Here is a 27,313-nt window from a genome sequence, read left to right on the forward strand (position 1 = left end):
CACAGTGGGCTAAATGAAAAGATGCTCAACATCACTAATCATCATGGAAATGCAAATAAAAATCATAATGAGATATCACCTCACACCTGTCAGAATAGCTAATATCAAAAAAATAATAAAAAAAAATAAAAAAATAAATAATAAATGCTGGTAAGGATGGGAAGCAAAAGAAACTTGGTAAGACTGTTGGTGGGAATGTAAATAGGTGCAGCTACTGTGGAAAACAATATAGAAATTCGTCAAAAAAATTAAAAATAGAAATACCATACCAGTGAACTCACACTTACTAGGAAATTTCACATTCAAATATTAAACGGGAATGGGTTGAGCAGTCTTAAAGGCATAGAGACCCTCATGTTGAATAGACACGAGTGCACTGCATGAGTGAATGCTTAAAATATACTTAAGATTTTTGTCTTATATTTTTCTGAGAAAGTATTCCTTAATAAAATGGATAATTAGAGTGTTAGCTTAAAAAAAAAAATAAAAGAAATACCATACCATCCAGTAATTCCACTACTGGGTATTTACCCAAAGAAAACAAAAACACTAATTTGAAAAGATACATGCACCCCTCTATGTTTACTGCAGCATGATTTACAATAACCAAGATAAGGAAGCAACAACCCAAGTGTCATCAATAGATGAATGGATAAAGATGTATTAATGTGTTAAAGAAGATACACACACACACACAGTGGAATGTTCACCATTAAAAAAAGAAAAGGGAGAGAGAGAGAGATCTTGCCATTTGCAAGAATATGGATGGACCTAGAGGGTATTAGGCCAAGTGGAGTAAGTCAGACAGAGGAAGACAAATACCATATGATTTCATTTATACATGGAATATAAAAAATAAAAGACTTTTTTTTAAAGTTTTTTTTTTTTTTTGACAGAGAGACAGCAAGAGCAGGAACACAAGCAAGGGGAATGGGTGAGGGAGAAGCAGGCTTCCCGCTGAGCAAGGAGCCCAATGCGGGTCTCAATCCCAGGATCGTGGGATCATGACCTGAGCCGAAGGCAGACACTTAACAACTGAGCCACCCAGGCGCCCCTAAATAACAGACACAAACTTGTGGTTGCCAATGGGGAGGTATTTGGGGGATGGGCTAAATAGATAAAGGGGATTAAGAGGTATAAACTTCCAGTTATAAAATGAGTAAGTCATGGAGATGAAAAGTACAGCATAGGGAATATAGTCAATTCTACTCTAAAAACGTCGTACAGTGATAGATGGTGACTACACTTACTGTGGCAAAAAATGAGTAATGTATGGAATTGTTGAATCAATATGTTGTACACCTGAAACTAATATAACATTGTATGTCAATTATACTTCAATAAAAATAAAGAGGAGCTTCTATGAAGTTATATCTCACATATAGATTTTTATGACACTTTATGAAATGATAATGTACTATGGTTATTTAAGATGTTTTTAGGATAAGCTGGGTGAAGGTATATGGGAACAATGCACTGTTTTTGTAACTTCTTATGAGTCTAAAATTATTTGTAAATTAAAAAAAATTCGAGACAGAAGAAGTGTTGGGCAACCAAAGCTGTTAGGGCCAGCCTGAGCAGGATGAATGGCAGGCGCATAGGGTCCGCAATTGTCCTGCGTCTGAGATTTCCAGATGCTGCACCTAAGTCTCTAGAATTTCATCAGTACAAACAGTTGATTTGGTTATCTATAGAACCTGCTTTTGTCTTTTATAGTATTGGATGGAAACTATAGCTATTTAAAAATATTAGAGTCATCAAAAGTCAACTAGGTTTTCTTAACTACATATTTTTATACTTTGGGGCACTGGAAATATAAAGAAACATGTAGAGGTAAAACTACAGTTACCTGTATTCTGCTACCCAGAATCATTATTGACATTTTGTCACATATGCTTCCAGACTCTTTTTCTGCATATACTTTGCTTTTTAATTGCAAGAATAAGTTTATGAATCTAATTTCAATAAAAGAAATGGGTTTTATGGCAAACATATTGGAACATGGCTTTCCCAGAAAGGCTTAACATTATCAAATAATGAGAATGGAAAAGTTTTCTATACAGTTATTCATCCTTTATTTTTAGGAAAAGATTACTCCTATCTCTACCTTATTCCTTTATAATATATTCTTTATGGTATTTTTCATAGGATATAACAAAGGAATGTACTTAATGTTTTAATGAGTGAAGAACTTCATTCTCAAAGAAATGAGCAATCCAGTTTTTTTTTAGTTTTCAGGAGTATTCTCTAGATTCTCTTGGCATAGTCTATCCTAAAAATCAGTAATTCTTTTGAAAGCAAAACAAATTTTTAAAGTTCTACCTAATATGATTTACTATAAACTTTTCTCTGGTCATTGGTAAATATGAAACGTGAGTAGAATATATACACTTTATGATTATTGCCAATGTCATCATTTTATGTTAAATTTCTTTTTGTATGTTTTCCCTTAGTTACCTTAATATGCTTTCTTATTTCGTTATGCCTTCCATTTTCAAAAATTTTAATGTCTGTTTCAGAAAGTTCCTTACCAGTCTGCCAAATCCATTACAGAAGGAAGCATATACTCCCCTAATATCCTCAAGCTTTTTGCAAACTTATGAATTATTTAAGTTTTAGGTTTACATTTAGGCTAAGTAGCTAGCTTACTTCATATTGTATTCAGTAATTTATTCAGTGTTTATTGAGCATGTATATTGGGTGCATGAGAAAAAGGCAAGCAAGGAAACAACTCCATATCCCCAAGTTGCTTTAGAGGCTAGAAAAGAAACAGACATCATTCAAAGAATCACACAAATGTCTAATCACACCTGAGACAGGTCTTATGAAAGAGAGATTCATGGTGCTGTACTGGGGTGGGGGGTGGGGGTGGGGAATGGGGGACAGGGAATGGACTTAGTTGAGAAAGTTGAGGAATGCTTCCCTGAGAAATTGATGACTGATCTAAAGGTAGAGTTAACTGTTACTGGCAGAGAGTGTGATGCATGGTAGATGGTTAAGTAGGAAAGGTAGTCCAGCCCAGGGGAATTGAATTTCTATGCACTAAAAATAATCACTGGGGCACCTGGGTGGTTCAATCGGTTAAGCATCTGACTCTTGATCTCAGCTCAGGTCTTGATCTCAGGGTCATGAGTTCAAGCCTCACACTGGGTGTGGAGCCTACTTAAAAAAAAAAAAAAAATCACTGAGTCACTAAATGTTAAACCCCTTTTGGATGACTAAACTGAGAGAGGTTAAATAATTTGCCCAAAACTCACACAGCGAGTTAATGAAGTTAAGGGCCTGTACTCAGATGTCTTCATTCCTCATCCAATATTTTGTCTACTGTGCAAAGCTGCCTCCCCTCTAACATTATTTCTTAAATGCTTTGCTTTTTTGCATCGAGGGAAGTGTGCCAGGAATGATTCACCGTCAGTTGTCAGCTAGCAGTAGCAAAAATAGTAATTTAATCATCAAAAAGTTAAGTGAACCATTATAACTAGATTGCTTTTGTCAGTAAGCAATAATGCAAAGTCACTGTTGTCTTACCTTCAGCAAGAACACACAGAGGATAAATCGGCATCCACAGTGTCTGACTGAACCAGGTCAAGATGGCATAGGATATTCCTATGACTGATAACATGCTGTAAGTGTACCTAAAAGAAAACAAAGGAGCTCAGAAACATCATTTCCTGCTGATGTCTGGGAAAGAACAAGAGAAGAAAATATCTTACACTGTAATTAAATACAGAGATACAACTGGAAAGTTTAAATTCCAAACTTTATATCCTATCATTTAAGCAGAAGAGGTAAAAATACATACATACATACATAAATAAGGGGAAGGGAACTGTGTCAGTCTGGCTTGTCTCAGGGGGTGGATCATGGATAATTATGGAGGTAAACAAAGAAAAATGGAACCCTTAGCCCTCAGCAAATTACAAGTTTCCCTGATTAGTGGCTTCAATTTCACTCAGAAGCTAAGCCCATTTTATGCAGCATGCCGCTAGATTTTTAAAGACAGATATACTTGTAAATATTTAGGGAATGAATTTTTAAAATGCAAGTGTGACTTCCAAGTCCTTATTTGGCATCCTTCTGCTTGTGTAGTTGTGCTATGCTGTGTGATCAGTTAAAGAACCGGCCTTAGGGGGCGCCTGGGTGGCTCAGTCGTTAAGCGTCTGCCTTTGGCTCAGGTGATGATCCCAGGGTCCTGGGATCGAGCCCCGCATCGGGCTCCCTCTCAGCGGGAAGCCTGCTTCTCCCTCTACCAGTCCCTCTGCTTGTGTTCCCTCTCTCGCTATGTCTCTGTCAAATAAATAAATAAAATCTTAAAAAAAAAAAAAAAGAACTGGCCTTAGAAGCTTGTTTTGGGTGCAGAGGTGGTTTTAAAGCTGCCTTCATGATGTAATAGATGAAGTAGTCTGCATCTTTTTGTTTCTCTGACTAGGCAGTGGTTCTCAAGCTTAAGCATACATAAGAATCACCCAGAGGTCTTGCTGAAGCACAGACTGCTAGGCCGTATACCCAGAGTGTCTCATTCCGTGGGTCTCAGGTAGAGCCTGAGAATTTCTATTATAAACAAGTTCCAGGTGATGCTAATGCCACACTGGTCTAGGGACTATACTTTGAGAACTACTGGAATAGGCTGTACATAATATGGCAAAACAAAATCCAAAACCTTGAAAACATGGAGAAAACTAAACCTTTCTCCCATTCTAGGACCCCGATTCCATTCCTCAGAGGCAATGACCAATGCCAGTTTCTTATATATCCTCTCAAATATTCTTGCATTTGCTTATCTGTGTACATAAAAACCATATACCAACAGTGCAAGCCTTCACTAAACATGGCATGTTATCAAACTTGATTTGTACCAATCTCAGTGAAAAACTGGCATCTACTTTTTTATTGCAAGAGTAGATAAACATCTTACATGTTTAAAGCCACTTCTGATGAAGTCCATTGTATCTTTTATTCTCCTGTTGCTTCTGTTTTTGGTGTCTAAGAATCCACTGCCAAATCTAAAATCACCAAGATTTACCCCTATGCGTTCTTCTCAGTTTTATAGTTTTAGCTCTAAATTTAGGTTTTCGATCCATTTTAACTTCTGTATATGGTGTGAGGTAAGGGTCCAACGCAGGTGGACATCTCGTTGTCCCAGCACCATTTGTTGAAAAGACTATTTCCCCCCCACCATTTAATGGTCTTAGTACCCTTGTCAAAAATCAATTGGCTATATGAGAATTTATCCCCAGACTATCAATTCTATGATATATCTTTATGCCAGTATTGCATTCTTGATTATTATTGCTTTGTAGTGAGTTTTGAAATTGAGAAGTGTGAGTCTTCCAACTATGTTCTTCTTCTTCAAGATTGCTTGGGCTAGTCTAAGTTGCTTGAATTTCCATATGAATTTTAAGATCAGCTTCGCAATTTCTGCAAAGCAGCCAGCTGGGGTTCTGATAAGGATCGCCTTGAATATGCAGATCAATTTGGAGAGTGTTGCAGTCTTAACAATATTAAGTTTTCAACCCATAAACATGGGCTATCTCTTTATTTAGATATTTTTAAATTTCTCCCAACAGTATTTTAAAGTTTTCAATGTGTAAGTTCTGCATATCTTTTGTTAAATTGATTCCAAAGTACTTTATTTTTTGATGCTATTATAAATGAAATTTTTCCTTAATTTTATTTTAGGATAGGTCATTACAAGTTGTATAGAACACAACTGAGTTTTGTATATTGGTTTTGTATTCTACAACCTTTCTTTACCAGTTTACTAGTTCTAGTATTTTTAGTGGATCCCTTATGATTTTATGTACAAAATCATATAACCTGCCAATAGAGACTTTACTCCTTCCTTTCTAATATGATTGCCTTTTACATCATTTTCTTGCCTAACTGCCATGATGAGAACTTCCAGTACAATGTTGAATAGAAGTGGCAAGAGTGTACATCCTTGTTTCATTCCTCATCTTAGGAAGAAAGCGTCAGTCTTTCAACATGAACAATCATCTGGATGTGGATTTTTTATAGATGCCTTTATCAGGCTGAGGAAATTTCTAGTCCTTGCATTTATTTAAGATTTTATTTATTTGAGAGAGAGCGAGCATGCACAAGTGGGGGGGGAGGAGCAGAGGCAGAGGGAGAAGCAGACTCCCCATTGAGCAGGGAGCCCAATGTGGGGCTCGATCCCAGGACCCTGAGATCATGACCTTGAGCTGAAGGCAGACACTTAACCAACTGAGCCACCCAGGTATCCCTCTAGTCCTTCCCTTAAAAAAAAAAAAAAAAAAGAGTCATTTTAGGGTAAGTTGGGAAGATAATTCCACCCCAACTTAACAGAGAAAAAAAAAAAAAGTTTCAAAAAGGCTAGGTGCTCAGAAATTTCACTTCTAAGTTATGAGAAATGAAAGCTTATGTGCATACAAAAGCTTGTACATGAATGTTCATAGCAGTATTCCTCATAACCAAAAAGTATGTCCATCAACTGAAGAATGGATAAAAGTGGTATATCGCTATAATGGAATATTATTCATCCATAAAAAGGAATGAAATACTGATACATGTTATAATATGGATAAACCTTGAAAACATTATGCTAAGTGAAGGAAATCAGTCACAAAAGGCCACATATTGGATGGTTCCATTTATATGAAATGTCCAGAATAGACAAATTCATACAGTATGTTAGTGGCTGCCAGGGGCTGAGAGGAGAAAATGGGGATTTTACTGCTAAGAGCTTTGGGGTTTCTTTATAGAGTGCAGTGAAAATGTCCTCAAATTAGTGATGATAGTTACCCATCTTTAAATACACTAAAACCCACAAATTTTCTATTTTAAATGGGTGAATGTTGGGTGCCTAGGTGGCTCAGTCAGTTAAGTGTCTGACTCTTGATTTCAGCTCAGGTCATGATCTCAGGGTCCTGAGACTGAGCCTTATATCTGGCTCCACACTGAGCGTGGAGCCTGCTTAAGATTCTCTCCCTTTCCCTCTGCCCCTCCCCACCCTCACTCTCACTCTAACTAATTAAAAAATAAAGGGTGAATATTAAAGTACATGAATTATCTCAATTCTTTTGTTTTTGAAGGTTCAGTGGTATGTCCAAGATTATATAGCAAGCAGTGGAGGTGGGAGTCATCCTAAGATCTCCTCTGTTAAAAAACCCTTCCATGACATCATGATACTACTCTCAATGTTAAAATCATTTTGTTCTCTAATGGGTTTACCTGAGCTTATCAGAGACTGAATCAACACTGAAAGAGTCAAGCATACCAGAGAACAATATGTCAGAAAGTCCCAGTCCCAGATGGGGCTCCTTGTCTCATGAACAGAAAGTCATGGGCTACAAAAGTCCATGAAATTCGCCCCAGGTCTACAAAACTATCAGTTAAAAAATGAGGAATAACTTCCTAAATTATATATACAAAGAATGATAGTCCTTTTCATTCAACAAAACATTTCATTCTAACTCACTCTAGGGTTCACCCCATTATTTAGAAATACTTTAATTCAGGTAAGTTACTGACAATTTAATAAATGAGTAATTCACGTAACCTCAGCTAAAATGCTAGGGTGCTTTTGTTACCTATCCACATCCAGATCTTGCAAGTGGGAGGGGCGGTTCTCATTTGTGAAAGCCAAAGTAGCGGTTAGGACACCTCCCCAAGATGAGCCTCTGAGCAAAGGCGACTGTTTACCCCACTGCTGGTAGAGATAAGACTAGACTCATCTCTTTGCAAAGTTTTAGAAACAGAAGGAAACTGAAGATGATCTAGAGCAAAGGTTCTTAATCTGAGGTTCAAGGATTCAGAGGGAATCCACAAAATAACTTCAGTAAGTCATTTGGACCCACTGGAATTGTATATAAAATGTACCATGGTGATTAAAGTACAGCATAGGGAATATAATCAAAAATATTGTAATAATGTTGTATGGTGACAGATGGTGACCGCACTTATCATAGTCGGCACTGATTAATGTATAGAACTGTCCAATCAGGGGCACCTGGGTGGCTCAGTTGGTTAAGCATCTGCCTTCGGCTCAGGTCATGATCCCAGGGTCCTGGGATCGAGCCCCACGTCGGGCTCCCTGCTCAGTGGGGAGCCTGCTTCTCCCTCTCCCTCTGCTGCTCCCCCTGCTTGTGCTTGCTCTGTCAAATAAATAAAATCTTTAAAAAACAAAACTCTCCAATCAGTATGTCATATACCTGAAACTAATATTAACATTATGTAAGTTAATTATACTTCAATAAAAAAGTTAATTATACTTCAATAAAAAATACAAAATAAATGTATATGGAGGTGTGTTCTTCACCAGAGTGATGAGGCCCTGTATTTAAAGTATTCTGGAATTCACAGAAACCAACTTTGTAAATCCTGACTATGACATAATAGAAGTCTTGCTTTGCTTATTAGAGTAAAATGTACCAGAGCAATTTCAAGGAATGCCTTTCATTAGCAAGCAGCTGTGAGGTTTATCCCAAACTGGTGGTATGCCAAGTCTTCTGCTGGAAAACTGAATGCACTGATTTGCTCTTGTAATACCACGGGAGGTTTGCATTACCTCTGATATGCCCATTATGGAAAGCGCTAAGAATACATTTCCATATCAAGATAAAATAATTTGCAAAGGGGTTGTTTTACTCTCTCATTCAGGGTAACCAAATGTAGGCAGCTATTACTAATAGAAAAGCAACTTGGCTTTAAGAGATTATTTTGCCTCCTTACCTAACCATATCCAATAGATTCCAAAAGATGAATAAAACACACACCACATATTTCTCTTGGACTTCCTCTTGACTGGTGATCACCACAAAGAGGATGATTATTCTCTCTGTGAGCTAACAAAGAAACAGCAAAGTCAAGAATTAGGATCATCTGTTATGCATGTAGGTAATTTTCTAATTTTAAAAACCAGAGTTCCTCTTCAAAGTATGCTTTAACTGGAAATAGGTATGCTAAACTGTTAACATGATCTCTCAGTAGGGTTATAGGTCAATTTCATTTCCTCCTTGGTATTTTTTGTATTCTCCAAATTATATATAATGAATGAAAAGAAAACATATTTTATCTACTCAGGATATTTCTCCGGCGATATATGCACCCATGTTTTTATTCACTTTGGCAAGCTTTTATTGAATGTCCACAATGTATTAGATGCCAAGGTTATACATATATAGTCAAAGTGTGGTCCTTGCTAAAGAGAGTAGCAGTGGTAGGAGAATGTGGGGGTAAAATTCCCACACAGTGTGAATAATGCTGTCATTTGAAGTGCTCTGAATGGGAGCACAGGTGAGGGACATACCTGCCTGGGGAAAGGGTGCAGAGAGATTTATTAAGACAGGCAACACCTCAGCTGGATTTGGGAGAAGGGGCAGGTGTTTGTCAGGTAGACTGAATAGGAAAAAGGACATCCTAGGTCAGGTGAGCAGGCAAAGCAAACAGGCAGAGGTGTGAAAATGTAGGTATACGTATTAGGAAGTAAGGAGAACCCCTGGAGGCTAGAGTTGGGGGAAGGTACAGAGAAGAGAATAAATAGGAGATAAAATTGAAAATGTGGTGGGGGCTGGGATATAAAGGGTTTTGAATGATAGGCCAAGAAATTTCGATTTCATCTAACAGGGAAGCTATTGTAGCTTTTTTTTTTTTTTTAGAGGGTGGATGGAGGGGGAAGAGACGTAATATAATCCTAACCTTTATAAGCCAGTGGAAAATGAAAAGAATTCAACATACACATTTTTTTCCAAGTCAGTAAGCATTTGCAAATCATTGAGAATTCATACACTTATGGCTTAGCTCCAATTACTGACCTCAAAAAATAAGTTTTTCTTTCCCAATCTAAATATAATGTGTCTTCTTATATTGTATTAATTTCCCTGTACAGTCTGCATTTTTTTTTCTTTTTTTTTTTAACAAAACATTCTACTTTGTTCTCAATGGTCAAAGGAAAATGTACTTGAGATTGAGGGAGCATATTAGTGATAAAGGAAAGGGGAGGATTGCTTTATATTTTTCAATAGTTGTCTTTATTTTTAAGGCAGATCAATGAGAAAAAACGGAACAATCTGTGACTTAGAATCATAGGTTGTTAATCCTGGAAAATCATTTAGTGCAGAGAAATCCAAGATTTGCTAACACTGGGCCACATGATCAGATATGCATGTGCATGAGCTCTATCAGCATGTATGGCCACAGCAGTGAGTCAAGAGGGTCTTTGCGTGGCTAAGGGAATTAAATATGATTCAAACCTTAGTCAATCTATAGAAGCCATTTACATAGCTGTACTGGTTCTGTCAGTCTTTCTTTAAAATGCCCCAGTTTCTTGATTTAATTATATTTACATAATGAAGTATACTTAACTGCAATTAAAATTACCGAATGATCCAAGCTTGTGTCAGTGACAGCGGGCGGCCTTCAGATAAAAGATCTTAGCAGCACACAAGAATCTTATGTTTGGTCAGTGCCTGCTAATTAGGAAAATCGTCTAATTTCTGGGTTTTTTGTTTTTAAAGATTTTTTATTTATTTATTTGAGAGAGTGAAACAGAACACGAGCAGAGGGAGAGGGAGAAGCAGACTCCCCGCAGAGCAGGGAGCCCGATGCAGGGCTCGAGCCCAGGACCCTGGGATCATGACATAAGCCGAAGGCAGACGCTTAACGACTGAGCTGCTCAGACGCCCCAAAATCAAATCTATTTTTTTTTAAATAAAACTCTCAAGATACATATACATGAATACATACACACAACACATATTTCTAATTATATGGCTGACTACAGAAAACAAAAACCTAGATAACTCTTGATAAAATGGATCTCTAGGGTCCACTCTAGCCCAATCCCACCTTTTTACAAATAAAAAATTGGGGAACCAGAGAAGTGACTTGCCCTAGTGGCAGACCTGGAAGCATGTATCCCACGTTTTGTGGTTTCTAGAGTTATAAGCTATCCATGATGTCAGACTGCCCCTTAACTGATGAGTAGAGAAGTAAATCTCCTAAAACAGAAATGGTGCTGAACAATAGAATTCATCATGTTGAGGGGTGCCTGGGTGGCTCAGTCGTTAGGCATCTGCCTTCGGCTCAGGTCATGATCCCAGGATTCTGGGATTGAGCCCCCGCATCAAGTTCCCTGCTCGGCGGGAAGCCTGTTTCTCTCTCTCCCACTCCCCTTGCTTGTGTTCCCTCTCTCACTGTGTCTCTGTCAAATAAATAAAAAATTAAAAAAAAAAAAATTCATCCTGTTGAAAATCAAGACTTGAGGGGCGCCTGGCTGGCTCAGTCATTAAGCATCTGCCTTTGGCTCAGGTCATGATCCTAGGGTCCTGGGATCGAGTTCCGCATCGGGCTCCCTGCTCAGTGGGGTGTCTGCTTCTCCCTCTCCCACTCCCCCTGCTCCTGCGTGTGCTCTCTCTCTCTCACTCTATCTCAAATAAATAAAATCTTAAAAAAAAAAAAAAAAGAAAGAAAATCATCACTTGAGGGCGCCTGGGTGGCTCAGTCAGTTAAGCGTCTGCCTTCGGCTCAGCTCATGATCCCAGGGTCCTGGGATCGAGTACCTCATCAGGCTCCCTGCTCAGCAGGGAGTCTGCATCTTCCTCTGCCCCCTCCCCCATCTCGAGCATGTGCTCTCAAATAAATAAATAAATATTAAAACAACAACAACAAAGTGAAAGTGACTTAGCTACAGATCTGGAATAAAAATCTAGACAATGTGATTCTAAATCCCTTGTTCTGAAACACTAACACATTTTCCCCTTTGTTATTTTATGGGCTATCCTTATGCCTAATATCCCAGGTTATAGTCTATTCTTTCAAAAAGCCTCTCTTCAAAAGTTAAACCTTAAAACAAGAACCTCCTTCATATTCTAAATCAACACCAAAACACTTTTGAAGAATAGACTTTTTAAATTTATTCCTTTTTTATGTATAATAATTTGACCAGTTACTTGGAGCTTTACACTTGTGAGAACTTAGCACTTTGTCATTTTAAGCAAATCCTAAGAGAACATGACTAATTACTAATAGCTTTTTAGTGTTTAGTGTAGCTCAAACTTGGTAGGAATAAAAGTACAATTAAAAAAACCCGGTAACTTAGGCCAAATTAAACATTGTCTTAATGTGGTCTACTCAGAAGTATGGTAACTATAAAACAAAAATACCTCGCATTTTTATGTGTTTTTTTTTTTTAAGTTTTTTTTTTTTTTTTTAAGATTTTATTTATTTATCTGACAGAGACAGACACAGTGAGAGCAGGAACACAAGCAGGGGGAGTGGGAGAGGGAGAAGCAGGCTTCCCGCAGAGCAGGGAGCCTGACACGGGGCTTGATCCCAGGACCCTGGGATCATGACCTGAGCCGAAGGCAGACGCCTAACAACTGAGCCACCCAGGTGCCCCTCGCATTTTTATGTTCTATTTGGGAATCCTACATTCCAAGTTAAGCAGTGACTAAAACTACGTTGTTATTTAATAAATGGCAGCTGGCACTCAGGTTATCAACAATGCAGTTACAAACTATTCCCTCTATGGAGAGAATTTCTAGAATCAAGTAGCAGAAGAAGAAATCAAGAGAACAATGACATTTACAATTGCACACACACAAAAATAACAAAATACCCAGAAATAAATTTAACCAAGGAGATGAAAGACCTGTACTCCAAAAACTATAAAACTCTGATGAAGGAAATTGAAGATGCCACATTAATGGAAAGATATTCCATGCTTATGGATTAGAAGAACCAATATTGTTGGGCGCCTGGGTGGCTCAGTCGTTAAGCATTTGCCTTCGGCTCAGGTCATGATCCCAGGGTCCTGGGATCAAGCCCCGCATTGGGCTCCCTGCTCAGCGGGAAGCCTGCTTCTCCCTCTCCCTCTCCCCCTGCTTGTGTTCCCTCTCTTGCTGTGTCTCTCTCTGTCAAATAAATAAATAAAAATCTTTAAAAAAAAAAAAAAAAGAACCAATATTGTTAAAATGTCCACACCACCATAGCAATCTACAGATGTAATGCAATCCCTATCCAAATGCCAACATTTTTCACAGAACTAGAATAAATAATCCTAAAATTTGTGTGGAACCACAAAAGACTTCAAATAGACAAAGCAATCTTGAGAAAGAACAAAGCTGGAGTCACTACAATCCCAGATTTTAAGATACATGACAAAGCTGTATTAATCAAAACAGTATGGTACTAGCACAAAAACAGATATGTAAATAAAGGGAACAGGATAGAGAGCCCAGAAATAAATCCATGCTCATATGGTCAATTAATCTACAACAAAGAAGGCAAAAACACACAATGGGGAAAAGACAGTCTCTTCAACAAACGGTGCTGGGAAAATGGGACAGCTACATTTAAAAGAATGAAACTGGACCATTTCCTCACACCATATACAAAAATAAACTCAAAATGGGTCAAAGACCTAAACATGAGACCTGAAGCCATGAGAGTCCTAGAAGAAAATGTAGGCAGTAATTTCTTTGACATCAGCTATGGAAACATTTTTCTAGATAGGACTCCTCGGGCAAGAGAAATAAAAGTGAAATTGAACTATTGAGACTACACCAAAATGAAAAACTTTTGCAGTGAAGGAAACCATCAGCAAAAAGGCAACCTACTGAATGGGAGATGATATTGGCAAATGATATATATTCTATAAGGTATTAATATCCAAAATATATAAAGAACTTCTACAACACCAAATACACCAAATAATCTGATTAAAAATAGGCAGGGGACCTGAATAGACATTTTTCCAAAGACATACAAATGGCCAACAGACACATGAAAAGATGCTCAACGTCACTCGGCATCAGGGAAATGCAAATCAAAACCACAATGAGAAACCACCTCACATCAGTCAGAATGGCTACAATCAACAACACAGGAAATAACAAGTATTAGTGAGGACATTGAGAAAGAGGACCTTTGTGCACTGTTGGTGAAAGTCACTGTGGAAGACAGTATGGAGGCTCCTTAAAAATTAAAAATCAAATTACCATATGAGCCAGTAATTCCACTACTATTTACCCCAAGAAAACAAAAACACTAATTTAAAAAGATATACACACCCCTATGTTTATTGCAGCATTATTTACAATAGCCAAGATAAGGAAGCAACCCAAGTTGTTTGTTTCCTACAGCTAAGAGTCTCTTATGGTTTGCCTCCCTTTTTTAAAATTTATTTTTATTTTTTAAAAATATTTTATTTATTTACTTGAGAGAGAGAGAGTGCAGAAGGGGGGGGAGGGGCAGAGGGAGAGGAAGAAGCTGACTCCCTGCTGAGTGGGGAGCCCAATGCAGGGTTCAATCCCAGAACTCCGAGATCATGACCTGAGCCAAAGTCAGCTGCTTAACCCACTGAGCCACCCAGGTGCCCCAACTCCCTCTCTGTTTTTATCTTATTTTTCCTTTCCTTCTATGTTCATCTTGTTTCTTAAATTCCACATATGACTGGAATATTACTCAACCATAAGAAAATAAGATCTTGCCATTTGCAACAGCATCAATGGACCTAGAGGGTATAATGCTAAGTGAAGTAACTCAAAGAGAAAGACAAATACTATATGATTTAACGCATACGTGGAATTTAAGAAACAAATGAACAGACAAAAAGAAACAAAAAAACAGACTCAAATACAGAGAACTGATGGTTGCACAAGGGGATGTGGGTGGGGACGATGGGTGAAATAAAGGGGATTAAGAGTACACTTATTGTGATGAACATTGAGTAATGTATAGAATTGTTGAATCATATTGTACACCTGAACTATAACACTACGTTAATTATACTTCATTAAAAAAATAAAAATTAGTTTTAGCCTCAAAGACTTATTTTACTAAAATAACCCAAACTATTTAAATCCTATGAACTTTTGTTGAGAACTTCAGAAACATATCCTTAATATGTGCAAAACCACCGATTATTTTCTTCTGTAAGACATAATCATTTACATATTTCTATTTACATATTTTTTGTTTATTCATCATTCAGTAGATATTTTTTGAGTGCACTGTTCTGGGTCCTGGGAGATGTAGCTCTGAACAAGACCAAGTTCCAGCCCTCGGGGTATTTACATCCTACTTGGTGAGATATACAGTAAGCAAATTTAGAATAGTTGAGAGTTCAAGACAAATAGCCTAAATCCAAACTTTCACTCCACCATTCACAATTTATGTGGCTTTGGGTAATTTATTTAGCCTTTGGGTTAAGTAATTATACTGCAGATAATAATTAGCATTAGCATTATATAGTAAATTATAAAGGATAAGGTTATGATTGAAGATTTGAAGGTTAAGTGAGTTAATGCACATGAAGAACGTAGAAAACTATTTGGCACATAAAAAGCCCTAAATAAATGTAAGTTATTACTAATAAAATAAACATAATGTAGTGATTAGTATATTTACAGGAAAACATTTTTCTGTATAGATCATTAAGACTATCACTGAATAAAAAAGGTTAGTCTCAGCATCTTTAAAATTATACTATAGTTTTATAATGATCACACTGAAGAACTCCATGGATCAAATACAAAAAACAAACAAACAAATGAAAAAAAAAAAAAAAACAGGAAAATTCTAAAATCTTACCTACAGAGTGAACTGTGTCATTCATTCCCAGGAGGCTTCAACACTGAGAACGTCGGCTTGACAATCCCCAGTACAGTTTTATCTCTAACAATGCAAAGCTGTTCTCGACTCAAAACTGGAGAGAAAACCCATATGGCTGTATGGAAAACCCGATTATTTAATCTAGCAATGCAAAGAGGCACCTGCTTTACAGCTAAAAAGAAATCAGGGTGAAACTTGGCTGTTTTCCTAAAAGGGTTTATGTTAAGACACCCTTGGTATTTTCTTCATATTTGTTCTCAGAATCTAGGACTGTGAAAAATCTTTGGAGTTATTTTTGGCAAGCAGACCCCTGCTTGCCCTTAGCAGAAATAGGTGATATTCGTAAATATAAAAATGGTTTTTGCGATTTGGGTGAACAAATCAAAGTTTTTGTGGGCACAGTTATCTGGGGGTAGTAATTCCTAGTGTTTTGATTTATAGATTTTTCAAGTTTTGTAAAATTAACACACGTGTGACAGTGTTTCTTGCAATGCAAAGGACGAATGCAGAATTAAGCCACTTTAATAGTTATATATGAAGTCTTTGAATTTTAAGCATTTCTCAAAAGGTGAAGGTGGAAATGGGATTACTCGGAGGGTTTCCTAAATGTACAGTGATCTAATGTCCTGATCCAAAGGCTAGTTTTGTGGCTATTTTCCCATCTCCTGGAGTTAAGACAACCTAAGGCTTTTGTCAATACAAACCTCTTTGGCTTCTGCACAAAGTTAGAACAAAGTCCTTCAAAATCAGTATTTCAGTGTTGGCAGTGTTTCCACACTATAAAAACCAAGTTGTTTAAAAATAAATAAATAAAATAGAAAATAAAAACCTAGTTGTTTTGATTACATCTATTGAAATATATGAATTTCCCAATTCAACTTTTTTTCTTTTTTTACCAAGCTAAATATGTGAGCTCTTTTGGGAGGAAGGGGTTGGAGAGGAAAGATGCCTAGTTTTCACTTATATTATCATGTCTTATAATAGTTATCTGTTTGTTTGTGACCTAAATTACTTTCCCATTTTATAAATTAAAACACAGAAAATTTATTGGGGCGCCTGGGTGGCTCAGTCATTAAGCATCTGCCTTCGGCTCAGGTCATAATCCCGGTCCTGGGATTGAGCCCCATGTCGGGTTCCCTGCTTGGTGGGGAGCCTGCTTCTCCCTCTCCCGCTTACCCTGCTTGTGTTCTCTCTCGCTCTCTGTCAAACAAATAAATAAAATCTTGAAAAAAACCAGAAAATTTACTATATTTCTTTATATGATTTTAATGGATATGTAATTATTTCCAAAAATGGATGTCTATAAGCAACTATTTGTTATAGTTTTCCCTTTTTCCCCTAAAGTATATTTTTAAAAAATACATAACATTTATTATTATTTTTAAAGATTTATTTATTTATTTGAGAGAGACACAGAGAGAGACACAGTGAGAGAGGGAACACAAGCAGGGGGCGTGGGAGAGGGAGAAGCAGACTTCCCATGGAGCAGGGAGCCCGATGCGGGGCTCCATCCCAGGACCCTGGGATCATGACCTGAGCTGAAGGCAGACGCTTAACAACTGAGCCACCAAGGCACCCCAAAAATTTATTGTATATTGTAATATTTTGAAAATACATAAAAATTTTTTATTGTGTTAAATTATTTTAGTCTGTCAATTGTGTATAATTTCAGAAATTCGTAATGGCTTTTCCCTGTCAAAATAAAGATGTGTGTAGGGGCGCCTGGGTGGCTCAGTCGTTAAGCGTCTGCCTTCGGCTCAGGTCATGATCCCAGGGTCCTGGAATCGAGCCCCACATCGGGCTCCCTGCTCCACGGGAAGCCTGCTTCTCCCTCTCCCACTCCCCCTGCTTGTGTTCCCTCTCTCGCTATGTCTCTCTCTGTCAAATAAATAAATAAAAATCTTAAAAAAATAAAAAATAAAAAAAATAAAGATGTGTGTATAAAACATCTAAAAATGCACAGAACAGAGAAAACAAACAGACCTCCTGTATACATACCACCACCATTTGATAACATGGCTCAATTAGCTACATTTTCCTATTGCTTTCTGGAATTACTTATCTTGATATTTTGGAAGACCAGTTTCCGAAACGAGAATTCAGTCGTGCCTTAGACTCACAAAGGTGATGGCAAAATACCATCACAACTACGCAGACGTGTGTCTTGGCCCACTGAGAGCAGCAGGCATCGTGCCTGTCGCAGGACACTGTGCACAGTCCGCTGTGACCGCTGAGTAGCTCAGCCACATTCTTAACTACGGTTTCTTCACTTAAAAATGGGGAAACAGGAAAACCAAGAATGGTTACACAACCTTAGAGTTTTGTTTGGTTATTTTAAAACAGAGGCCTCAGAGTCATCTAATAATGAGGGAATTCTTCTAAAAGTCGGCAGAACTCAAAGGAAGGAGGTAGAAAATGAAACTTTGAACATGATGATATAGGTTTTCAAAGCTCTTTCCGACACCAGGTCCTTTCAGAAAACTATAGAAAAAATAGTAAATGAGTTAACACAAATAGAGAACAGATAAAATTTCAAAGAGGAAAAAAAAAAAAAAGGAAGCCAAACAATCACAACAGAAATTAACAGTAGCCCAGTTTGAAAATGGTAGCCATCTTCCCTGATGTGGTGAATCCCTTTCTTGTTATCCCTGCCAACAGAAAAGACTTAAAAACTTGAGCCCCATTAACAGTAGACACTATAAACTCACTTTGAATAAAAAGATTCAATGTATATTTGCCATTATTATTTTAAATTACCAAACCAGGATATAGTTTGATTATAGCGATCATAGTTCTATAAACCATTACATTAATAGTGATCCTGGGTGGCTCAGTCGGTTAAGTATCTGCCTGCAGCTCAGGTCATGGTCCCAGGGTCCTGGGATCCAGTCCTGCATCAGGCTCCCTGCTCGGCCGGGAGCCTGCTTCTCCCTCTCCCTCTGCCCAACCCCTGCTTGTGATCTCTCTCTCTCGAATAAATAAAATCTTTAAAAAAAAAAAAAAAAGGAAAAGGAAATACACTTAAGGGAAGTCCATCTAGGTCTTGGCTAGCTGGCTAGTCTGTTATTAGTTCAGACTCTAAATATTATCCTGATTTTTACTTTACATTTGATATTTCAAGACTTAAAATGTCTTCATCGTAATGAATACTATTTCTCTATTTTTATTTAATAAATAAAATATAAAATCTCCCATAAACTTGTAATGCTGAGTTCTTAATAGGCTCCTTAGGATTATATTGCTATTTCCATCTTTAAACTGTCATGGTATTTTAAACAAATTTTAATACAAGAATCAGTGTCACTCTAGTCAACAAAAATTTAAGGTGTACATTTATGTCCTACTTTGCTAGATGATAGCAATACAATCAGATTCTGACAGATTTTCACAATGCATATTTGTCAAATTTAGTTATTTCCATTTTACTGATTTATTTTGCAAATAAAGTTATCCTCACAGAAATCCCTTTTTCTGTAGATTTTAAACACATGTTCATATAGTCACCTAACTTTTCTCTCTTTGTAGGGAAAATACCACTTTTTTTCTCTTGCCTTACCAGCAATGATTTCCTGTATTGAATCTCCACCCATGAATTTCTCATCCTCCTTCAACCTGCCTTTAAAAAGAAATATGGTGGGGCGCCTGGGTGGCTCAGTCAGTTAAGTGTCTGCCTTGCCTCAGGTCATGGTTTCTGGGTCCTGGGATCGAGTCCTGCATCAGGCTTCCTGCTCACTGGGGAGTCTGCTTCTCCCTCTCCCTCTCTCTGTGCCCCTCTGCCCCCACCCCCACATTCATGCGGGCTCTCGCCCTCTCTCTTAAATAAATAAAATCTTTAAAAAAAAAAAAAAAAAGGAACATGGTCATCTAGGGCTAAAGACCTGGTACAGGAAACAAATAATAGCTAAAATAACAGCAATAGCTTCCAGATATTGTATTCTAACTAAGCACTAGGAACTTATCCCACCCATTTTTTCAGTTACTCCATGAGATGTTATTTTCACATCACATGAGAAAATGAGGTTCAGAACAATTTCTATGTTTAAATTCATACAACTAGTTTCTACTCCTGAAATTAATATTACACTATCCTTTACCTAACTGGAATTTAAATAAGAACTTGAAATAAAAAAAATAAATTCATACAACTAGTAAGAGCTAGAACTGGGATTTGAATCCAGGTCTGTAGGATTCCCAAGTCTATGATTAGATGCTGTATTACATAAACATGAATGATCTCTCGTTTCCATTTGTAATCAGTAAAAGTGGCAGGAAGAACAAGAAATGGCTGAGTATTCTGTTCTTTGGATATGGTGAAGGAAACTTTTTTCTTTTTTTTTTTAAAGATTTTATTTATTTGAGAGAGAGAGAGCAGGGGCGGGGGTGGGGGGGTGGGGAGGAGCAGAGGCAGAGGGAGAAGCAGGCTTCCCACAGAGCAGGGAGCCCAATCTGGGGCTCGATCCCAGGACCCTGAGATCATGACCTGAGCCGAAGGCAGACGCTTAACGACTGAGCCACCCAGGTGCCCCTGGACCGTTTACTCTTGGCCAGATAGTCTGTGTGATGTCTTTCCCCCAAAACAGCTCTATGACTGTGGATATGATCCCACAGTGACAGCTAGGGGAGCCAGATATCAAACTCAAGTCTGAATGACTGTCACCCTCTGACTCTCCTCCATCCTCCATTGCCCAGGGCAGTGGCACCGTGAGAGTGGGAAGTGGCTGTGCAACCTGCCCCTTAAGAGAAGATCACCTCAGTGCTTCCCACAGCAACAGCATCATTGCCCTGAATGTTTCCAACTGGCTAGTCTAACTGTGCAGTGTCTTGGAATGAGGTCATTTTTTCATAGAATTCTTATTAGTGACTTGAGTTGCAAGTTTTCAGGGCTTTGCTTTTCAACTGCTAACTATAATACTGATAATGTGATTAAAACCTACCTGCAGAACCATGCTCATGGAAGAATTATCATTAAAATGTCCATACTATCCAAAGCAGACTACAGACTCAATGCAAACCCTATAAAAACACCACATTTTCACAGAAATAGGACAAATAATCTTAAAATTGGTATGGAACCACAAAAGACCTTGAATAGACAAAGTAGTCTTGAGAGAGAGCCACACAGTGGAGGTATTACAATCCCAGATTTCAAGATATACAACAAAGCTGAAGTAATCAAAACAGTATGGTACTGGCACAAAAACAGACACATAGATCAAAGGAACAGAATAGAGAGCCCAGAAATAAACCCATGATTATATGGTCAATTACTCTTCAACAAAGGAGGTAATAATATCCAATGGGGAAAAAGTCTCTTCAACAAATGGTGTTGAGAAAATGGGACAGCTACATGTCAAAGAAAAAAACTGGACCACTTTCTTACACCATACACAAAAATAAACTCAAAATGGATTAAAGACCTAAATATGAGACCTAAAACCGTTAAACTCCTAAAAGAAAACACAGGCAGTAATCTCTTGGACATCAGCCTTAGCAACATATTTATGCCTATGTCTCCTCAGGCAAAAGAAACAAAAGCAAAATTAAACCATTGGGATGACACCAAAATAAAAAGCTTTCACACAGCAAATGAAACCATCAACAAAACAAAAAGGCTACCTAGCGAATGGGAGAAGATATTTGAATGAGAAATATCTGATAAGGGGTTAATACCCAAATATATATGAAACACTTACACAACACCAGAAAAACAAACAATCCAATTAAAAAATGGGCAGAAGTGAATAGACCTTTTTTCAAAGAAAACACACAGATGGCCTACAGGCAGATGAAAAGATGCTCAACATCACTCATCATCAGGGAAATGCAAATCAAAACCACAATGAGATACCCCCTCATACCTGGAAGTGTCTAGAATCAGACAAGAAACAACAAGTGTTGGCAAGGATGTAGAGAAAAGGCAACTGTTGGTGGGGATGTAAATTAATGCAGCCATTGGAGAAAACAGTATGCAGTTTCCTTAAAAAATTAAAAACAGAAATACCATATAATCCAGTAACTCCACTACTGGGTATTTACCCATAGAAAACAAAAACACTAATTTGAAAACATATGTACCCATGTTTATTGCCGCATTATTTCTAATAGCCAAGTTATGGAAACACCCCAAGTGTCCATCCATAGATGAATGGATAAAGAAGATGTGGTGTGTACACACACACACACACACACACACAAGTAATACTCAGCCATGAAAAAGAATGAGATCTTGCCATTTACAAGAACATGGATGGAGCTAGAGGGTATTGTGCTAAGTGAAATAAGAAAGACAAAGACCGCATAATTTGACTTATTTGTAGCACCTAAAAAATAACCAACCAACCAAAAAAATAATAATAATAATAAAGGCCCCAGACTCCTTAACACAGGGAACTGATGGTTGCAAGAGGAGAGGTGATTGGGGGAATGGGCGAAATAGATGAAGGAGATTAAGTGGTACGAATGTTCAGTTACAAAATAAGTCACAGGAATGAAAAGTACAGCATAGAGAATATAGTCAATAATATCATGTGTTTTTTTTTGTTTTGTTTTTTTTAAAGATTTTATTTATTTATTCATGACAGAGAGAGAGAGAGAGAGGCAGAGGGAGAAGGAGGCTCCCAAGGAGCAGGGAGCCCGATGTGGGGCTCAATCCCAGGACCCTGAGATCACAACCTGAGCCACAACCAGGTGTTGGCTGCTTAACTGGCAGCACCACCCAGGCGACCCCAGTGATATTGTTAAAAACAAAACAAAACCTACCTGCAGAAACCTAGGAAAGAGATGGTTTGGTTCAATGCCAACACAGATGTGCAGCAACTCCAGGAGGGAAATGGACTGGCAAAGGCGCATCACAAGACCAATAGCATAAAAAGTGTCAACCATGGAATCTGCATCCAGGGAATTAAAAATAGATACAGTAAGTAAAAATCAGGTCACAACCCAAATCTATACAGCATTTTGAAATAAAAATTGTGATTATTTACTTTTTTCATTGTACATGTGAGAAATTTCCTAACAGCTACTAAATTATTAAGAATACTATGCAACCGGGTGCCTGGGTGGCTCAGTTGGTTGAGTGACTGCCTTCAGCTCAGGTCATGATCCTGGAGTCCCGGGATCGAGTCCCACATCGGGCTCCCTGCTCGGCGGGGAGTCTGCTTCTCCCTCTGACCCTCCCACCTCTCATGCTCTCTCTCAAATAAATAAAATCTTTAAAAAAAAAAAAAAAGAACACTATGCAACCAAAGAAAGCACTTCATATTGTAGTCTATCTTAATTGCTCCTCTTCTAAAAAAGTAAAAATTTGAAAAAGAAGGCCCATGGCCAAAGCTATAGTATTTATTCTCCATATATAATTCCCCATATATGTTATAAAGCAATTCCCGCATAAAAGTAACCCAGTAGAATCTAGACTCTATCAACTGTAAACGGGTTGGAGATAAGCTTATTAAAGAAGCTGGTGTGCTCACACCTTTTTGACAAGACAATGACAAAGATGAGAAAACTATGATTCTAGAGAAGCTTTATGGAAAGGACATTATAATGATGTCATGTTTAATAACATCTTATTAGTGTCCTATACACGCTTGGTTAGTGCCTTCTAGACCTTGGTTAGAACCTGGGCCTTTGGTGGGGACTTTTGGAGACTGCACTGCAGAGAGCCCACACTGCATGGAAAGAACGGAAATAGGAAAGAAACAACTATTTCTCTAAATACGATAAATCTGTTGGTTTAAATTTTAAAATGAAATCCCACCATGTTAAGAAACATCTAGGGAAGACTTGGCTGTCTTTCCTGCCCAGGGATCATTCACATGATAATTTATGGAGCACTAAGGGTTTCTCTTCTCAACAGCTCTAGCAGGTGAGTACTATTAGCATCATCCCCATTTCACAGACGGTTCCTGAGGCCCAGAAGTCTGCGCTCTCATCCACTGCCCTGCACTTGCTACAACAGAGCATCATCAGTTACACAGCTCTGTGACGGGGAAGGTAGCAGGTGTTACTCTTTAGGTGATGAGATTGCTACTAAGCTACTTAATTTATACATTGACTCAGGAATTGTACTGAACTCCCACTTAGTGGTTTTTGGTCTGCTTTCCATATGAATGGTTGTGTTGCTTTAGTAAGAGGCTTCTCCAATTTTTTTTTTTTTTAAAGATTTTTTATTTATTTATTTGAGAGAGACAGAATGTGAGAGAGCAAGCACATGAGAGGGGGGAGGGTCAGAGGGAGAAGCAGACTCCCTGCCGAGCAGGCAGCCCGATGCGGGACTCGATCCAGGGACGCCAGGATCATGACCTGAGCCGAAGGCAGTCGCCCAACCAACTGAGCCACCCAGGCGCCCGAGGCTTCTCCAATTTTAACAGTAAGATAATAATTAAGAAAGAAACACACTGCTGACTAAAGCAATTTTTCCCACTGGAAAGGCCAGGCAGGATAAGAAAGAGTTCATTGCTTGTAACTCTTGGCATGAATGACTTGTAATATGCCCACAAAGCCTCAGCTAACTTTCAAGGCCTAGAAGTGTTGGTTTTTTTTCCTATAAACATGCAGGGACGTTTTCTCACCGCTCACGTTTTCCTCTGCTTGAAGACTCCCAACATTCATAGTTGAAATTCAAGCCTTAGGTTGTATCTTTGGAGGTTGCTGAGGGCAAGAATTTAACTGCAGATTCGCAGTAAGAAAAAGCAACCTAAAATAGTCATGGTACCTCGGAATTAGATTAATTTCCTTATGATATAGAAGTCTGAGTTGATGAGCACAGCATGACTTTTCCCGGGTATATTCTACGTGTTTGTTTCTAGCTGAAACTAGCAGTTGCTCAAACTGTCAAGTCACCCAACAGTTGTAAACTGTGATGACACTTACCCATGTGGGGATGGAACATGAAAAGAATGTTATTTTGACAGTCACTTAGTGATTCATTTCTTAAAAATTGAAATGCTAGTTAAAACCTTTACTTTTTAGAAAACTGGAGGAAACATGACTTTAACCATTAATACCAACTCCCATATAGATGGTGAGTCATCTCTAAGGTTTGTCATTTACTTAGGGACACATTACTTCTTAAGGGGACCAAATAGAACCCTGAGGTCTATACAGTTTGTCTTTCACTTACTGGTAGTCTCCAGTTATCTTAAGCCTGGGGAGTAAAAAAAAAACAAGGGAAGAATTTGGTTAATTCCTGAGTTCTCTGCACAAAATGTTATACTGGAATTTACAGATTTCCTCAAAACCCACCAAGTCTGCGAAGGTCTGCCGCAGAACCAAAAAGGAAGAGTCAGACAGAACCACCCCAATGTCTGTCTGTGTTTTCAGGGCAAACTGCCTAGTCAGAGGGAAGCCAAGTCCCTGTCCCTCACCTCACCTGCCCCCTTTTCCAAAAAGGTTTTGGTTTTTGCAATGAGCAAAAAGTAAGGTTACTGAAAAATATGGCTACTAAATTTTAAAGCAGTGAAGGATACTAGGTGATGTTTACAGAAGTTGAAAAACTAACATAAGCAGGACTAGGTGAAAACAAGTATTGAAAGTTAAAAATCCAAAACGGTTTTTGAAATTTTACCTTCTCCAAATGAAAAGAACCGCACTGTCATATTGGTAAATATCCACGAGTGGCCACAGAACTGGATTAAGTAGTAGATGAAAAGATAGGTGTTCTTTCTGTACCTATAAATACAGGAAAATACCATGAAGTACTTCCTTCATAATAATCTTTTCGGCATTACACACAAATTTTTTAACTAACCTATTGGCCACCTGAGCAAGCGAAAACCATTCCACATCAGAGTCTTCTATTTGGTTACCTCCGTAACGCATATCAGATTGTGAAAGGACCCATAGCACACATTATCTGCTAAAAGGAGTATCCTGAGTTTGCTTTAAACCAAATATGGCTCGATTTTAAAATTCACTTTCAGCTTTAAGGAAGTTCTAACCTTGTTCTCACGAAAGGCTAAAGTAAGAATTGCAAAGATGGCTTTGAATATTAAAAAAAAAAAAAGATGGTGAGGGCTTGACATGCTCAATGTGTTCCTGCAACTCAGCCTACTAAGTGCAAACGCTGAGATCATTGGTTTATAGTTACAAGAAGGGAGTAGTGGTGGTATTTCCCAATGGTGGATGATTCAGTAGTTGGCCATTCCTGACTTGTGAATGCATTCTGTGATGGGGGTCAGTACCCCGCCACTGCCTATTATATTTGAAAGGGCAGACCGTTTCCTTCACCAGACACACATAGAAAGCAGTTTAGTGGCTCAGGCCAGAAAAGGGAAGTCAAGCTGGGTTTAAAACTGGGTTGCTGGGGAGATGACTAAGGGATGATTGACAGATACACAGTTTGAGGTAGTTGGGAAAAGCATTATTCGAAGTGTGCCCTGGGGGTTCAGAAGGGTGGTGAGAGGGGCCCTGCCCGTACAGACAAGGATTTCTCCTAGTCGGAGTTGTGAAACCTCTGAGAAATAAGGCAAATAAGCAGGAAGCAGATACAGTATAGCTTGATGACAGGCACCCTACACATGATGCAAACTACTAAGAGGAGTGGGCGGAAGGAGGCCTTCCTTAAACCTGCATCAGAATCACGTGGCGTGTTGGTTAAACATACACATCTCCAGGTCCACTGAACTGGGCTCTGCGGTCCACACATGCGACAGGGGTTTCTGCAGCTGGTAGATCTAAAACCCACCCTGCGACACCGGGTCCGAGAAAGTGGAGGAAAGGACTCCTGGCGGGCAGAGGGGGGAGGAAAGGAGGACTCGTAGAGGGTGCACAAAACGAAGGGGTGGCAGCGTAGCCTGTCCTTCCCATTTCCTCGTCTGGAGATGGGGGTAATAACAGAGCCTTCCTCTTAGGACTGGCGAGAGAACTGAAAACTAGCTAATGCCTGTCGAGAGTTCAAGGGTGCGCGGGGTTCAGGGTTGCGCAGCGCCGCGCCGCCGGGAGCCCAGCCCGCCCAGCCGGCTGCGGGCGTGAGGGGGGGAACCCCGCCCCTGGCGCCCCACCCCCCGCACCCCTCGCCTCCCGCCACGGGTCGGGCGCCCTACCTGGGCTGCAGCCAGGCGGGCAGCGCCATGGGGTTCGTGGGCCGCCGCCGGGCCCTCCAGCGCCGTCAGGGAAGGAGCGCCCGCCCGGGAGCGCGGGAGGGACGGCCCGCGGCCAAGCCCCGGCCCGGAAAGGCGGGGCCTCTGCCCACTCAGCAATTTACAAAAAACAACTAAGGTGGTGCTTTGGGAAGGAAACGAAAGCCAAGTTCCTGAAGCTCGGGCCGCGGCGAGAGCGCGCCGCACCACGAATGCCGGGCCGGGCACGTGCTCGAGTTCACGAAGCCCCTGCCACGACTTCCTCATCTTTGCACTGACACTCCGTTGCAGCCGCGTGGAAATTAATGGACCCTCCTCCTTAACCTCCAAAAGCTGGCTTGCAGTCCCGCCCTCCCTAAGGATGCTTGGGCTCCAGGTGGGCGCCTGCCTCTCTTATCACCCTCACCTGTGAGAGGCGGTCAGCAAGGAAGCGTGTCGGCACACCTTCCCTAACTTTACCCTTCTTTTCAGCTATGGGTCCTGATCCCTCCAGGATCAGGCACCCTTGCCCTCTAACCCTCCCCCGGGTCTTCACACATGCTTCCAAAACCTTTTACTCACGTTGTGTTTTTCTTCCTATCCTATGCCCACCCCCTCAGAAAACCTCCTGATCACTGAGGCCTACCTATGGCATTGTCTCC

The 27,313-nt window shown here is 39.2% G+C and overlaps 1 protein-coding gene across 4 annotated transcripts in view; it reads right to left on the bottom strand.

The window, feature by feature from the left end:
* HACD4 (3-hydroxyacyl-CoA dehydratase 4) overlaps positions 1-26,781 on the bottom strand; it is a 37,434-nt gene extending 10,653 nt beyond the window's left edge. For 2 of the 4 annotated variants that reach the window (XM_036082641.2, XM_036082637.2), the window contains exons 1-5: positions 26,637-26,781; positions 25,160-25,263; positions 22,354-22,481; positions 8,713-8,825; positions 3,529-3,635 (exon numbers count right to left, since the gene is read on the bottom strand). In XM_036082641.2, the coding sequence (XP_035938534.1) occupies positions 3,529-3,635; positions 8,713-8,825; positions 22,354-22,481; positions 25,160-25,263; positions 26,637-26,665 (481 nt within the window). In that variant the 5' untranslated portion in view covers positions 26,666-26,781. Of the gene's footprint in view, positions 1-3,528; positions 3,636-8,712; positions 8,826-22,353; positions 22,482-24,164; positions 24,290-24,715; positions 24,740-25,159; positions 25,264-26,636 lie in introns of those variants that run through there. The other 2 variants (XM_078061289.1, XM_036082639.2) reach the window with 2 other exon arrangements.
* Positions 26,782-27,313: the final 532 nt, after the last annotated feature.

This window comes from Halichoerus grypus, chromosome 14 (genome assembly GCF_964656455.1).
Source record: "Halichoerus grypus chromosome 14, mHalGry1.hap1.1, whole genome shotgun sequence".
In the NCBI taxonomy this organism is placed as follows: domain Eukaryota; kingdom Metazoa; phylum Chordata; class Mammalia; order Carnivora; family Phocidae; genus Halichoerus; species Halichoerus grypus.